Source organism: Centroberyx affinis, unplaced genomic scaffold (genome assembly GCF_046629955.1).
Source record: "Centroberyx affinis isolate AG114_WGS23_722 - 3 ecotype Tasmania unplaced genomic scaffold, CSIRO-AGI_Caff_v1 ptg000111l_1, whole genome shotgun sequence".
Lineage (NCBI taxonomy): Eukaryota > Metazoa > Chordata > Actinopteri > Beryciformes > Berycidae > Centroberyx > Centroberyx affinis.
The window spans coordinates 309,420-325,369 of record NW_027278813.1 but is presented as its reverse complement, the minus strand read 5'-3'; the positions used below and the strand labels follow the sequence as shown (position 1 = coordinate 325,369).

General features: G+C 41.2%; 2 protein-coding genes across 5 annotated transcripts; one reads left to right on the top strand and one right to left on the bottom strand.

Annotated features, from left to right (window-relative positions):
• Positions 1-800: 800 nt before the first annotated feature.
• On the bottom strand, positions 801-9,163 carry parp12a (poly (ADP-ribose) polymerase family, member 12a). Of its 4 annotated transcripts, XM_071526493.1 has the most exons (12): positions 8,762-9,163; positions 5,991-6,126; positions 5,544-5,807; positions 5,463-5,477; positions 5,295-5,391; positions 4,989-5,136; positions 4,620-4,788; positions 4,183-4,418; positions 3,921-4,008; positions 3,681-3,811; positions 2,804-2,955; positions 801-2,106 (listed from the first exon to the last, which is right to left on the bottom strand). In XM_071526493.1, the coding sequence occupies exons 1-12, from the start codon at positions 9,079-9,081 to the stop codon at positions 1,850-1,852; spliced, it is 2,013 nt and encodes a 670-aa protein (XP_071382594.1). In that variant the 5' UTR covers positions 9,082-9,163; the 3' UTR covers positions 801-1,849. The 4 variants fall into 4 exon arrangements, with proteins under 4 accessions (XP_071382594.1, XP_071382569.1, XP_071382588.1 ...); XM_071526468.1 differs by lacking the exon at positions 5,463-5,477 and having other exon boundaries at positions 802-2,106; positions 4,944-5,136; positions 5,295-5,435; positions 5,537-5,807; XM_071526487.1 differs by lacking the exon at positions 5,463-5,477 and having other exon boundaries at positions 802-2,106; positions 4,959-5,136; positions 5,295-5,435; positions 5,537-5,807.
• Positions 9,164-10,519: 1,356 nt separating this feature from the next.
• Positions 10,520-15,239, top strand: cfap263 (cilia and flagella associated protein 263). Its single transcript, XM_071526363.1, has 9 exons — positions 10,520-10,599; positions 11,228-11,363; positions 12,384-12,545; positions 12,654-12,809; positions 13,478-13,588; positions 13,832-13,936; positions 14,125-14,232; positions 14,552-14,707; positions 15,078-15,239. The coding sequence occupies exons 1-9, from the start codon at positions 10,520-10,522 to the stop codon at positions 15,237-15,239; spliced, it is 1,176 nt and encodes a 391-aa protein (XP_071382464.1).
• Positions 15,240-15,950: the final 711 nt, after the last annotated feature.

Here is a 15,950-nt window from a genome sequence, read left to right as displayed (position 1 = left end):
TGACGTTCGTAAATGACCTGCAGAGAGTGGGACCCGGTGTGTGGGAGATTAAGTGGCACTCAGCTTGTATTTGGCTCGCAGACAAACAAGATGTCCTCCAGAGGCCATCTCACAAAGCGTTACTGTCTGACTGACTGCTAGTCCCGAGTCCTTCCATCAAAAACTGCGCGGAAAACAGTCTTTGCGGCACTTTGACTTCATTTAGACAAGGTTTCCCGACCTAATTTCGCCAATCTGACAAGCTTTCTGACGTCATTGAACGCTTTTCTCTTACATGAGTAAAACATATTCTTTGAAAGTATTTGCAATAAAGTATAAAATCACACCTTTGTGCCCTAGTTGTTTTCATATATAGATGTCTTTAAAATGGCTACACCTCTTCCCTCCCAACAGGCGTTTTACAGTGCGGCGAGCTCCTAACAGGGCTAACGTTTTACAGCTCACAGGGAAGAGGCATAGAAAGAGTGTCAGCCATTTTTAACACATCATACTATAAAGCAAGGAATCTGTCTGTCTGTCTGTGTGTCCGTTGCATAACGCGAGAACCGTTCGTCCGATCAACTTCACACTTTGCAGGTGTATTGCTGGGGACCCAAGGAAGTGCAGTGTCAGATTTGGTACAATGTGGACACGCGACACGTTCAATATGAATAAACAAGCGAACAGCGCTCTGTGCAGCAGCGGTGCAAACGGGCACTGCACTAGTCCATATGAAATATGTTTTTATTTCACTGAGAAGGCTGAAATGTTAAGTTTTCAAACTGAACTGAAAATAGTCAAAATTCAATATTGTCATTTATTCATATTCACATATTTAGTTATTAACCATGGGGCTACATCTGAAAAAGAGATGAATATGGAAGATGTTCCTTTCACATATGGTGCTTAAAGGTTCCCGAGTTGAAGTCTTTCACCACTCTTGGACCTAAAAATGGTATATTTTTGAAAATCACCAGAAGAGACATGGGAGAAGTATTCCACTAGGCAATTAGAAGCTAATTTCTCTTGTTAGATGGTCAAAAAAACAACAACAATCCAGCTGATCCATGGGTTAGGGTTGTAAAAACTACTAGGCTGAGTAAAATGGTAGATCTAATCATAATAGTTAGGCTATCTTCCACTTAAAATGGTGCCTCTAGTGCCTATCTTGTGTGTTTTTCCTGGAGGTTAATTGGAAGGACTGAATACGAACAACAGAGCAACAGCATTACCACACTTAAATGATAAATAACATTAGCATAAGTGAGGTTGGTCCAAGGGCAGTTCACCTTTCTAATCAGTGTGGTGGGCAGAAAGGTTAGAGGTTAATCTTCTCTATGCTGGCTACACAATGAAAATAAGTTACAAAAATGACATACTTTAGTAACCAACTCTGTGTTTATTCCATGATGACCCATTCATAAACTCAAGATAAACTCAAACTCGAGATAATTTCTAGTCCCAAGTACCTTTCAGACACCAAATATCAAAGCAGCAATTTGCCAAGGAATCTATTTTTTGAGTGTAAATTCTTCAATGCAAAAATAGGTAGAATGTAACTGTGAGCTTTCTAATACTTAATACATTCATCATGCATGATAATAATCATACACAAAAAAATATCTACAGTATAGATATATAGGAATTAAATTCTAATCTTGACACATTTCTCGTTGGTATTTCTACATGTATTCAGTACAGAATTAAAATCCACAAGACCCCTAAGAAGACTTCACACAAAGTTACAGAACAACAAACTGCAGCCCTCAGGTCAAAATTAGCTACCAGCCAAAGTTAAGACCATCTTATAAGAACGTTTTTACACCTGAATAACATCATCAGAGTAGTAATGCAACAACAGCATCAGGTTTCATGAGTAATCAATGAGGTACTCAGGATAAATCTGGAGTTTATCGAAGACAACAAAGATGTTGGGGTTGGTCTCGGAGTCAACACAGCTATCGTATAAGCGGTTGGTGGTTCCTTTTGCAGGGGGTCGGACGTAGCTGCTGCTTCCCTTGGTGAACTCCCCCACCAGGACCAGAGCAACAAACATGATCTTATTCTTGCTGCTTTTGATTTTGGCATATCTGTCTGAGTAGGAGGCCGCGTTGGCGAAGTAGCTCCCTATACAGTAAAAAAGGTATGAGTACTGTTATCACAATCCAAAAGAGAACACAAATATAATTAGCTTTTTCCACTACACAAGTGCTGTCATGGTAAAGTAGGCTATGGTTTTCCATTTGTTTTTTGTTCACGGTTCAGTATGGTTAGGGTACAGTAAAAGCGTCCTAATGTGTTTGATACCAGCCCGCTTTCAAAGGGTGCTGGCAGGATTGCTGTCATCACACGAGCAATGCACAGGGTCAATGGTCAGTTACAACCCAGTACCCAGCTGGTGTAAACAAGTGGAAAGTCAGAGAAAGTTGAGAAAGAGACAAAACATCAACAAGCAATGGAAAAACAATGACAACACACTGCAAAGGGAAACAGATGAAATACAAGTGCTAATCACACTATGGGCCTACGAAAAATTGCAGATTGCAGACCAATCTTAATTCTAAAGTGTGCTGTTGACACTGGTTGCAATGGTGCTACTGTTGCTATAGTTACACATGGGCGCTCTGGACAGGGTCCCATATGTTCAAAATTGCAATGGAAAACCAAAGGGTACCAATCCTGTGCTATACTGTGCTAAACCATATACCCAGGCCCAGAACAGGCAGAGCATAATATTTGTGCATTAGAAAAAACATGTTTCTGTTGTATCTTGTCAGTATTTATCATACTATTGGAACGGGTGCTTAGGGACATACATACATACCTTTGCCATAGTGTGTGCCATGGACACCACAGACCCTCCAGTCAAAGTTTTGCTCACAGATGGCATCAATCAGGGACTCATCTGTCCCATGGAACAAGTACCGCTCATCCACAGGTTTCCCTCCATTTTTCTCCTTCATCTGCTCCTTCTGCCTGAAGCAAAGTCAAAAATTACACAGGACTAAAAAGAAATGTTGAAATGAATAAAATCACTGTCATTTATGACCCAATATCACATTGCATGTGTTCAATTCTATGCACCGAAAGCACTGAGACACGGTTAAATTACCTAATTCCACTAACAATAATTCAATGCCGTACAATGTCACCTACTGTTAAAGTTCATAGGGACAGAGTTGCTGTCTGCAAATCCCGTTACTAACTGTGGAATGTTAAGTTTCATTTTGTTTTCACACCAGGAGACTCTGTGGATTTCAGTGCTGCTGGTCTGCTGTCTGTACATCTCTGACGTGATGCGCACATCAGGCACATTAGAGATCGATTTAGATCCATTTCTATAGAGTGACCAACTTTTGATTTTGTCCCTCTGTATGAGAAACACTGCATCTCACAGTCAAAGACGCCCTCTAGAGGCCATCTGACAAAGCGCATCATCTCACTAAGCGTTACCTGACTGACTAACTGCCTGACCTGAATTTGCCTTGTGATGCCCTCAGCTGCGCTGTAGGAAAAAAACAATCCTGCACAGACCTCTAGTTGGAGTATACTCGTATAGCACATGTAGGCCTATTCAGGCCATGGATCTTTACATAAAAGGCAGGCTTGTGGCTTGCCATCACTATGAACTCCTGGCTCTGCTCAGGTGTGCTGGGTGCCCCCCACCTCACCCCACCCAAGAGGCCCTGCATGTGTTTTACCATTGAAACATTCTCCACAGAGAGGGGTTCTGGATCCTCTTGATGCTGTTTATTACACTGTGTGGCATGGTGAGCTTAAACAACTTCTCAACCATGCCATACTCCTTCATAGAGTTGGAGAGAGGAACCAGCTGAAAGATATAATGCAGTGCAGATAAATATATATATTCAATGCACTGGAGAAAAACATAGACTAAAAACAGGAACATTTCAACACAAAAGTACATGCTATACAAATACCTTGTATGAGAAATCAAGTAGGGCATTCTTGTCCCAGTGGGCTGGGACAGCTTCAGCTGTGGAGGAAGTGGAGCTGTCTGATGATGTGCTACCAAGGAGACATGAACACAAGAATTATCTGGCTGGTTGAGTCAGCTGAGACCAGTGAGAAATTAGTAACCTATTTTGGATACCTCTACTGTAGAGGTAGTGGTATCCAAAATAGGTTACTAATTTCTCACTGCAAGGACAATGCAAATAATCTCCCTCCATTTGAAAATACCTCTTCAGCTTAAGCTCCACTTCGTGAGCAGAGACAAAGCGAGGCCTCCTTCTGACCTCTCGTTTGGTTTTGTATTGTATATTCTGCTGGTACATCTGCTGGGCTCCAGGCGTACCTTTGAAGTAGAGAATATACTTTTGTTTGCCAGCACCAAAAGGAATATCCGTCTCTCTGTCTGCGAGATAAACATTCTCCAGAGTTTGAGAAGTGACAGAGGCAGGCGCATCACCACTTTCCTACAGAGAAAACATAAATAGAGTGTAGAACAAAGTAAGTGTAACATCTTTCAATCATTAAACAGGAAAATTTTTATTATCACAGAGTGAAAGGAGGGAGGGAGCAAATCTGAAAGTTGTGTTTGTGTTTCATCTGATCATCACTGAATACATAAGACACATACCGTAGCTGCTCAGTCTGCCTTAAAACTATTAACTGACCTCAATTCCATACTCCACCCATTTCCCATTCTCTTCCTTCCAGTACCACAGCCACTGTGTGGCAAGGATGAAGTGAGGAGGTTTAGAGACAGATGAGGCAGTGGACAGGCGACGAACTGGAGACCCTCCATACCTCATTTTCAAGAAGTCCACTGACTGGGGTGCAGACCTGAAAATAAGCAGCGACAATGTCTAAATCAACAATTCTCACAGGGGGAGTAGGCAGTTCTACAGAGTTACACCAATGTTGGGCTGGACAATATATCCGTAAGAATAACAGTTACACTATCTACACCTCTGTGGTCTGTTATATCGTTCATGCACCTTGGTTGGATAGACAGGAATCCAAAAGCCAGCGAGGATTGAGACGGTTGATCGGTACAGCTTGTGTCTTGTCCTGGGTCACAGTAGGCCTTCTCAATGTCCTCCATATTGGGCAAGTCCTTCCAGGTCACGCCATCAACATCTAGAACCTGCCACTTGTAAGGTAGGTGGTAATGGACACGGACACACTTTTCTGGGAAAAATGACACAAACATACAAAGATAGTATAGACCCATCTAGACAGTGGCACACAAAAGCACATAGTCTCTTTTTCTCTCCCTCTCTACATCCAGATGTACACATTTCATTTAGTGAGGAATCACAAGTGGCTTGTAGCAGCAGCAGTGTTACCTTTGAAGCTGCAGTGTCTGCGAATGAAGTACAGGCAGATTTCATCCCTGTCAGTCTCACTGATGGGATTGGTGGCGCCAGCAGAACTAGTGGAGGACTTGTTGGAAGGGTGGCGAGTGCGGTCTCTCACCACCGGGTACGCTGCAAGAGACGCACATACATACACACAATGTGCTGTGTAGGCTATTGCTCTGACCACGTAACACAAACAGTTCCTAATTTTTCTATAAAAAGTACTGTACCAGGAACAGCAACAGCTTGTCTCTCCTGTTGACCTGAGATGATGAACTTATTTCTGTAGATCTTCTCGATGATTTTAATATTCTCGTGGCTGAATCCTCGGCCATTGAGGATCTTCATGACATGAGCATCCATATTATGGGCCCTCTTACATGAAGGCCCAAACTTACAGTCACCTTGGACAAAGTGCTGGCAGAGGTGAAGGTTGGTACAGGAGGCTGCGAACTTACAAGATCCATGTTCACCGTTGCCCTTGTTGTAATGTGGGCATATCTGGAGGTGGGAAGAGAGGAGGATGACCATGCAATCACATCACAAGGAAAATGTATGACAACTGATTGATTGATAGATTGATTGATTCATTCATTAAAGCATTGATTAAGGCTTCTTTAGTTCCTTCATTTACGCCATTCCAACACAACCTCAATTCCCATCCAACTGTTCAGTGCAATGTACCTCAGGAAGCAGATAGGGATCATTCTGCAGTAACAACTGGAACAGCTGTTTCTCAGTCAGGTCTTGAAGTCCAAATCTCGTCAAAAGGGCCGCATTGTATGAAGAAGCCAGAATGTGGGAATTTTTGCACTTGTTTCTTAAAGTAATGATAAAAACAACACATACTTTCAGTAAAGGATTTTAGTTTTACTGAATAACCCTATGAAGATAGCACTTAAATGATGTCTACAATACAATACAGTAGCTGACATACATAGTTTCTGTACATACATAGGCCTAAGACTCACAGTGTGACTGTGGTACTCAATACAGACTTTATCATGACCATATCACACTTAATGGTACTGTTTGTTGTTTTTTGTTATCTCCTATGGTGTCACTATAATATGCCTATAGGGACTTAAGATATATCTGCGAAACGCCATAGAGAGTTTATTGTGACAGTTCATCATTTCAATTTTGTAACTTTGTCAACATGTCCGAGCATGGAGCAGAGTATGGAGACGAGGGGCTGAGAGAGGATCTGCTTTCTTGCAGGCAGTATAATATCTTTATTGTGCATACACACGTGTGAGTATTTACCACCTTTGGGTTAAAGTATGAAAAGTTACACAGTTCATCACATCAAAATCCCCATAGTGTTGCCAGTGTATCGTGGCTGTAGAATTTCATGAAACCCCACTGACAGGGCTTGTATGGCAATATTTTGGCCATAAGTCCCTCCATGCAATGCATTAAGTGAGCGTATGAATTCATTAGCAGCAGCTGTTAATAAGGTTTAGGGTAGCTGCTGGTTCCTTCACCTTATGGCAGAGATGAGGATTGAATATCCTACTTATTAGTCCAATGAAAAAGAAAGTGTGTGTCTGTTCGCGGAGTGGAAAAGTACTGAATCCTTCATGAAACTTGTTTACCAGACCTTAGTGCTCCGTTCCTGTCTCCAGAAGACACTCAAGGACACAGGACTGATAAGACAGTACACCCTCCCTTACACACTGCTTGTCTTTGTGTTGAAAATCATACTTGTATACTTTTTTTGCTTCACTATTCAGAAAACTGCATTTGCCACTGTGCTGTGCACTAATAAATAACCTTTATTGAAAGAACACAGAGATCTCAGCTTGAATTCTTTATTGAGCAACTTTTCTCTATCAGTGTGATAAAGGTTATTTTCCACTGTGTACACACACACACACACAGACACAGGCAGATGAGCATACAGATACGTAATGATCATCTTATCCGAAGGCCTAAAAATCTGCATTAAGAATATAATCATTGCATTTATTGACATCTGCGTATTTCCCCTTTACCTCTTTGTGTGTGTGTGTGTTTGTAAATATTGTCATCAGTAAAGCAAAATCTGCAAGACAGCACTATATTGTCTATAGTCTTATTCAACTTCATTCCATAGCACTCAATACAGTGGTGAGGGGAAATTTTAGTCGAATGTGAATTACTGCCATCTTGTGGTCAAATATTAGAATTAAAATTTATAGATGCAACACTTTTTTTTTAAAGCAGCTTGAAAGTAAATCCAAATAATGAACTGAATTGCACATACATTAGAGGAATCTTAATAATTTTTGTCAAAGACTGTTTTAATGTTTCTATTGTTTTCCATTGTTCCTATTGTTTTTCATCAGTCTTTCAGCAGAAAAGCAAAATGGTTCATCTTACTTTGAATGTTATATTTTACTAAAAAATATTCTTTATAATGTACTTTCTTTCAATAGCAGCATTTATCATGAGTGCTACTGTATAACAAAACTGAAATGAGACCGTTCTCATAACTTTGTAGCCTAAAGGTCGGCCTAATCAAAGATCTATTCCAAAACCTGGTATATGGCTGGACCGTTTACGGGTGTGCCACGTGCCACAGCCGACCAATGGTGTAACTTCATCACTCAGTGTCAGTCACAGACATTCGCGTTAATAGGGCTGGGTCCAGCCAAAAATGTAGACTCTTCCGTCGCAATAAATTTGAAGCTTCATATTCATATAACAATTCAGACACACTCAAAAAAAAAAATTCACAACATCATAGGATCTTGGACAGGTTAGTCAAGACCTGTGAACACAAGTCTAAAGTGAAAGAAAAATAAAAACAAGACAAACAACATGCCAGTCTTTTATTATTTTTTCTTCCTGATTCCTTCCTGAACATTCTCCAGCAATGAGTCGCCTCCCTGTGGCTTAAAAGATTGAAGAATAAAGACGAAGGCCATCATCATCTGGATATAAAAACAATTATCAACTTTTACATTGGAGTGAAACAGTTACTATCTCTGCCATAACTGGGTAGCCTAGCCTACTTTAAGGTGAAGGACGCAGCAGCTACCCCCCCCCCCCCACACACACACACACACACACACACACACACTGTGTTGAACAAATATTGGAAACTGAACTCTTACTCTGATGCCTGTATTAGGCCTATATCATCTCACTCCCACTCTGCTCCGTGCTCAGTTTTGTTGACAAAGTTACTAAACCGAAAACAAATGTAGGCTACTGATTATCAGTCTTCCGTCTTCAGGATCACAAGTAGGCATATCCGTGTTACTGGTGAACAGACAAGGCCTAGGCTATATGATGAACTAGGCCTATAGGTAACTTTTTTTTAAAAATCTGTTATCAGCATCATGTGATTTTCGGTGGTGGGCTATGATTTGGTTATATTTGCATCCTTGTAGAAGTTATCATAGAGGTACTATAGGCTAGTTGTTCTTCGTAATGGCAAAAGACAAAAGTGAAAACCCGAAACTTACCCGAATCTGCAGTTGCCGCAAACATAATACCTGCACAGGTGCAGCTGGTCGCACTGCGGACAGTCTGCCGGGAGCTTCTGACAGAGCCGCACGGGGGTTTTGGCCACTATCAGACTGTCCGGGCTGATGGATTGACCTCTCGACGCCTTCTCCCTTCCTTCTTGAATGGCGATTTTCCCGTCGTCGAAGAGGACGCTGTGCAGGACCGGTCCCGCGACTGTCAAACGCTGGCCGATCAACTCATGGAGCCGCTTAAAGTCCAGACAGCCTTGGTTTTCGCACACGGTCTCGAAAACAAGCTTAGAAACGACTGAGGTCATCCTGGTCGCCTGTGAATGAACCACAACAACTCGATAGCAGCAGGCATGTAGGAGCAGCCTGTTTTGCCTCAGTCACCACAACAGATCGACTTAAACAGAAACGAATCCGAAACTTAAAAATAAAAGGAAGCGATAAAGAGGCCGGGCTATACACAAAAGGCATGTGTCATTTTTAACACATCTGTGTAGGACGACGCACATTTGTGTTATTTTTCAACACAACTAATGTTAGTAGCCAGGACATATGGACACAAAATATCTTATACTCCTACTATTTCAACACACTATAAGAATATAATAATAGTATACAAAAACAGGATATGATAGACTCAATGCTGAGTTCCACAGACATTGTTAAGTCCCAGTAGGAATTTTATAAGATAGCCTGTAGCCTAAATAGATAGCCTGTGATTTAATTTATTTTATTTTATTCGGCAACTGGAGCTCTATTTATCCCACTAGTAGCCTATGGTGGGCTACACTGGGAAGCAACAGTATGTAACTTTTCCCACATTGTTTTTATTGAAAATTCACAGAATAACACAAAAAAGTATACAAACAAAAAAAACGCTTGATAGCTAAGGGATATGTGCGGTTTATAGAGTTATATGAGTTACACAAAAAACATATGTACAGATAATGAATGTCTTGATTTCTTTAGGCTATATGAGAAGATTAAATAGGCTACTATAATTTCCCATATAGTCCATCAAGGAAAATTTAGATTTATGGAAATAACATTTTGTTACTTAGGTGTAAAGCAAGAAATATAGATCTGCATTTTATTTAGGAAAATCAAATTCAAATTAAAACATGAAATTAGCAAACAGATGACAATGATAAAACCATCAGAAATCTATCTGGGATCAATGAAAATATTCACAGTAGACCTATCATAGGCTATAGGTCATGTAGCCTATATGTATTACAGAGGCATCAGTTTATCTGTAAGACTCCTCGTGGACGCATGGTGTCACTGCAGGCTTCATCACAGAGATATGCTACCTTCAGGTGCTGTCGGAAATATTGTATTTTTTATTTGAGCGCACATTAACGATCCAAAATAGTGGTGCGACTGGGGCAGTTGGAATTTATCTATGATAACCGAGTTACCAAGATGTGAGGTTTAAGCGACAGACAGCACGGAAGCCAACAACTTTAGCGATTACATGGCTGATGCGCATTCTATCCTCTTCGTTCTGCCTCCGCAGCGCAAAGTAGCTCTGTGCCGCTTGATATATGAAATAAAATAACAGCCACCAAAAGCTACTTTTGCATCACGGTCCATTTTCCTTATTATTTACGACCAAACCCATCCTACTTGAATGTGAAGCAAGAGTAGTTACGACGTCGTAAATCGGACGCACGAGCTTCCTGGAGCTTGAAGGCAGCATTAGCCCTAGCAACCACTGGAGGGGATCAGTGTACTCTAGCAACCATGGAGGACGAGCTTTCTGAGATGGAAGAGAAAAGCAAGGAGGTCACACAAGAAGAGAAAGAACTTCTCTACAAACTACAGTAATGAAAATAGCTACCACAGCATATTCACAGAAACCTTTGCTTTCCATATGGGCGAATATTTACATAGCCTACCGTACTCCGTAATTCAAACCTAACGTTAAAGTGGAACGATTAACTGTGACTATAGCCTACTTAACAATAACGTTAGATACCTATAATGTTAATGCTGTTTCATTCTAGTTAAAGCTTGATTTTTGATACAATAACTAGTTAGTTAACAGTAGAAAGTGAAATGTTTTTAATGAGTGCTCCCCATCAAACTTTAACTATTTCTAGTCTAACGAGCTGGCTACAGTTTAGGTCCTAACGTTACATCCTTCCAGCTAGACTATGTTCCAACTTTGAAATGTTTGAGTAGGAAATATGGGGATGTATCGTTAAGCAACTTTTTCATAATCTTTTAACATCTCAAGATTTCATTCTCATTTTCCCCACAGAAATGAATGGGAGTGAACAAACAGTGACATCTAGTGGTGGTCAAATTGTAAACAGTTTGAACTAAAAGATTAACTCCTTCGAATCATTTCAATTTTCAGTCTTCCAGCTCTGCCAGCCTGCATATGTTCTCTCGTTGATTGTGAAATGGTGTGTTATTCTCCCTTACTCCTTTTATTGTCCTCCCAAGGCGCTCCAATGCATTCCTTCAGGCAGAGACTGACATGTTAGACCGGTTCATCAACCGCCTGGACCCTCGGGACCTGGCACCCCAGCCTGCAGGAGAGGGCCAGGGGGGAGCTGGAGCCTCCCAGCTGGAGGTTGGGGTAAGTGACACCCAGAGACAAGACCGCAGTAAGGATTCCCAGGGCCCAGCACAAAACTCAGTAGCTATCTATCATGATTGTCCCTAATGACAGAGCAGCCTGGAGTTAGATCATAGAGCTGTAGCTTATGATCTACTGTATCAGGACATCTTCCTTCTGAACATCTCCCTTCTGTTTCTAGGTCAGATGCTGACCTGTCTGCACTGCACTGCTGCACTGCAAAAACTGACAAATTTGTTAAGTTATTAGGTTTCCACTGTGAAGCAGGGAAACCCAAATTTCCCCAATTGGCATGCAGGCGTATTGGACTTGCCTTTACTTTGTTTGAAAGCAGCTAAGCTATCAGTCGAAAAGTGGCAGAGTTACTGACCACTGAATTTTTCAACTTCGGCACAAAAAGTTCAAATGTTTGTAAATCATGCCACAATAATCAATCAGCTTGAAATATGTAAGGGTGGTCAGAAACATCATATTAACACGACCTGTCAAACCACATAATAATATGTTGAGATTTGACAAATTACAGCCATTTGAAGTTGTTGCTATATTATAACAACTTTGTTTGAAAGTAGCTAAGGAATCGGTCAAAAAATGGTGGAGTTATTGACCAATGCAGTGGAAACCGTTCTATTGCTGCTAGTGAAATCATCTTAATGCACTGGCAGATGATTTTACCGGTTTCAACAAATTTGACTTTTTTTCAGGGTAATGTAACTTGTTTCAGGACATTTCCTCATGAAATTGTCTTGGAGAAAGTTTCTTGTTTCAATATTTTCTTCATGGTTTTATGATGATTTCTTGAAAGGAGTCATATTGTCATGTATCAAGCGAAATGTATTGAAAACAGCAAGATTATCTGCCAGTGCAGGGAGATAATTTGACTAAAAATATCACAAAATAAGCTTGATATGTCTGGAAACACTGCACAGGCAGCTTGTCATTTTTTGCAGTGTGAAGCCTTAGAATTCCACATCTGCATGTTTATCAGTTGTCCTGTGTGTGTGTGTGTGTGTGTGTCAGGGTTGCGGAAGGAGGCAGAGATCCCAGTCCATTGTGTCGGACCACTTCCATCAGATGGCCTTGGAACAAAAATGTTATGTGGCACAGAGAGAGGTGGAGGAGACACAAGGAGACCTGGAAAAACTCAAATTCAAATCTGAGAGAAACCAGGGCAACTACAAGGTTGCAACACACACAAATACCCCCCCACCCCCACCCCCACCCCCCCCCCCCACACACACACACACACTGACACGCACCTCTCCTCACTGCCCCTGTTTGTCCCTCCAGGCCTCTCTGGAAGAGGCAGAAATGTGCCTGGCAGAGATCAGGAAGGCCAAGTATGAGTTTGAACGCGACATTGCCAAACCTCTGAGGGAGAACAAAGGGGGGATGATGGGACCTGAGAAGGTGCTCCGCTACCTCAATGACAAGATCAAGGCAAAGGTTAGATGCCATATAATGGAGTTAGCATGTGCAAAGTAGCTGACGAATACATTGTGAAACACAATCGGACCACTTAATTCTACTTATCTTACAAAAGATGTCATTATCTTTGAGGCCGGTCAAAGCAACTAGTCTGAATTAGTTAAAACATAAGCACACCTCACATAGCTCAAATATTTTCTACCATTTTCAAATATAGTATTCATATGTTTTGGCCTAAATGTGATATAATGTTGTGGATCACTTGATATTTTGACTAAAAATATATCATTTAATTATTTTTCTTTGTCAGGTACTGGAAAAAATCCTGCATTTGTGCTTTTACCCAAGTTAGCATTATTAGCATTCCTCATTCAAATCTATGGCTAGAGCTAGCTGCAAGATACTGTCTTGTGCATAGCAGTAGCAATTGAGTGGGGTGAGGAATGTTAATGATACTAGCATGATGTTTTTTTTCTTTTTAACTGAAGTACTAACACAGCAAATCTTCCCTCACATGGTAGCAAAAGTCTGGTGAAGAAAAATAACATCATGCTACACACATGTCAAAGTATCCCTTTAGCTATCCATATTCATCTTCCTCTTTCTTCTAATTTTCTCTGCTTTCTGTTTGTGTACACACACACGCACACACACACACACACACACACACACACACACACACACAGGACAGCCAGCTGCAGAAGCTTCATCTGAAGAACCAGGCTTTGAAGGCCCAGGCGAAAAAGCTCCAGCTGCAGCTCCGACAGCAAAAAGAGAGGGAAGACATCCAGAATGAGGTAGAGAGGGGAAGTGAGGGTAAATATAGCCTAGCGAGGATAACATCAAGTGAAAAAGAGAAAGTCTATCTGAAGTGCTATCTGTTTTTTCTAACCAGGGTTAGTTAATTAGCTACTTACTTATTCATGTAGCTATTTACTTACTTAATAAGGTAATTGGTAGAACTAGTAGTGGATATTACTTCACGTTATTTTTACTAGTTAATGAGTATAACAGTGTATGGTGGCGTGTGTTGTATCTAGGCAAATTTCCAGCAGCATCCGGACCAGAGTGATGACCAAAACATGGATCCACTTCAAGTCAAAAAACAAGCTGATATCGCACGGCAGATGCTCAGCTCATACAAGGTAACTCATCGCTGTTTTGTGTGAGAGAGATCATGTTCACAATGCAATTCACTCTTGACATACAAAACCTATCCCACCTTTGCACTATAGTGTATCTCCTTCATGTTAGCTAACCCAACCCACCAAATCTGTGTGTGTGTGTGTGTGCATGAACGTATGTGCGTGTGTGTATGTGCACGTGCAAGCAGAAGAAGCTGCAGAGTGTGACATGCGAGTTCCAGCAGCTGAGCAGTGACATCACCAAAAGGAAGGAGATGCTAGCGAAGATCGAGGAGGAGACGCGGCATGCTGAGGAGGTCTGCTATTGGTCCAGCGATACACCAATCAAAACTCAGTTAATGAACCCTAACTCAACCCAAATGTGGCTCCCCAACTGAAATTGAAATCACAGAAACTCCCATCTAATTCTTTCAGATCTCTAAGTGCCTCCACCGAACCTTGCCTTGTCTTTTTCCTCTTCCCAAACCCTCCATGTATCTCCTCCTCCTCTATATCCTCCTTTCATTCCTCAACCACATCCCTCCACCTCCCATTCCCCATTTTCTCTACTTCTCGTCTCCCAAAAACTCCTGCTTCCCGTCCCTCCTCTTTGTCACCCCTGTCCCTCCTCTCTAGGAGTGTTCAAAGGCAGCGGCCCTCAACCAGAACCTGCACAGCCGGCTGACAGAATACCAAGTGCCAGATGTCCTCGACTACATCCAGGTCAAGGTCAAACACAAGAAGCTGCAGCACAGCGTACAAAGCTGGGAGAGGAAGGCCGAGATTGCCAAGGTAAGCCGTTGCCTCTTTTTTTTTTTCAAATAGAGAATACAAAACTATCGCTAAGGAAGTATTCAGCCACACCTCTTTTTTTCCCCCAAATGGAATCAACACTCTCCTTTATTCTCTGTTATTTGTGTAAAATGGGGGTAAATAAGACTCAAAGTGTGACAGAACAGGTGTGGTTTCCAAGGCAAGCACATAACCAAGCATCCGTAATGCTACAATTTCTTTTTCACTTTAAAGGGCGATGAACCAGACAGAAAATGCCTGTCTCCGCCCACTCGGCAGTTTTGAAAAATACCAAGTTGTTCAGTTGTTCAGTTCAAAACAAGTCTGAATCCAGCTGGAAAAAAGCCATTCTCCTTTCTGTTTTCACCAGTTGGCCTTGCAGTCCCACACCAAGGACTGGTACAAGCAAAGAGCCGCTCTCACTGCTGCAAACAACGCTGAGGCTGGAGACAGAACTGGGGCATGGCAACCTCCGGTAAAGCTGCCCAACATACCTGAACCCTGTACTCCACCAAGACAATCCAGCAAGTAGAGAACCAAAAAGCCTACCAGATTCATTAAAGAATACTATGGTGTTTATGCATTCCCACATTGAATAATAAAAAAAAAAGCCTGATAAAGACAAAATGTCTTACTGTCAAATCTGTTCATGCACCACATCTCAGTAGTTTCATCCAACATGTGACATATATGTTGTGAATGGGCAGCATCAATCAGGAACAACAGCAGCCCTCTGCCTTTCACTATAAAACTTTCTCAGCCAATGAATCTTTAATGCTAAGATCTTGTTCTGGGTGCTACTGGGACGTAATGTGGTATTTCCAACTGTGTTGATGTATTATTTGTGACTGTTAAAAGATGCTCTTCTTTAGAATGAAAAGGTGGTGGAGGAAAGTAGTTTACTTTGGTAGTTACATGTGCAAATTTCAAAGTAAATGTACCATTTTACAACACCATATTTATCTAATTAACTAAGGTAATTATTAATTACCTTGAAGAAAAATGTTTTTCATACAAAATGCGATCAGTTCATTAATGATGCAATTTTTACTTTTTTTTACTTTGAGCTTGCCATCTATAAGACAACAGAATCACAATGGACCTAATTGGACCATTAACATCTTAGTACTGTACACCATAGAGGTACATGAATTTTCTTGAATGTGTCATACTTTTCTTTATATTATCCTTTGTATATTTAAGCACATTTGATACATTTGAGTACTTTTATGGATTGCTTGAT

What these genes read in the sequence shown, in the direction of transcription:
- parp12a (XM_071526468.1), bottom strand. Translation starts at nt 9,081, where the DNA reads ATGACCTCAGTCGTTTCTAAGCTTGTTTTCGAGACCGTGTGCGAAAAC. An exon ending in GGGTGGAGTATGGAATTGAG is followed by an intron (nt 4,419 to 4,619) that starts GTCAGTTAATAG and finishes TTTTCTCTGTAG; the next exon opens with GAAAGTGGTGATGCGCCTGC. An exon ending in GTGGAGCTTAAGCTGAAGAG is followed by an intron (nt 4,009 to 4,182) that starts GTATTTTCAAAT and finishes TCTCCTTGGTAG; the next exon opens with CACATCATCAGACAGCTCCA.
- cfap263 (XM_071526363.1), top strand. Translation starts at nt 10,520, where the DNA reads ATGGAGGACGAGCTTTCTGAGATGGAAGAGAAAAGCAAGGAGGTCACA. An exon ending in ATGACAAGATCAAGGCAAAG is followed by an intron (nt 12,810 to 13,477) that starts GTTAGATGCCAT and finishes ACACACACACAG; the next exon opens with GACAGCCAGCTGCAGAAGCT. An exon ending in GGAAGGCCGAGATTGCCAAG is followed by an intron (nt 14,708 to 15,077) that starts GTAAGCCGTTGC and finishes TGTTTTCACCAG; the next exon opens with TTGGCCTTGCAGTCCCACAC.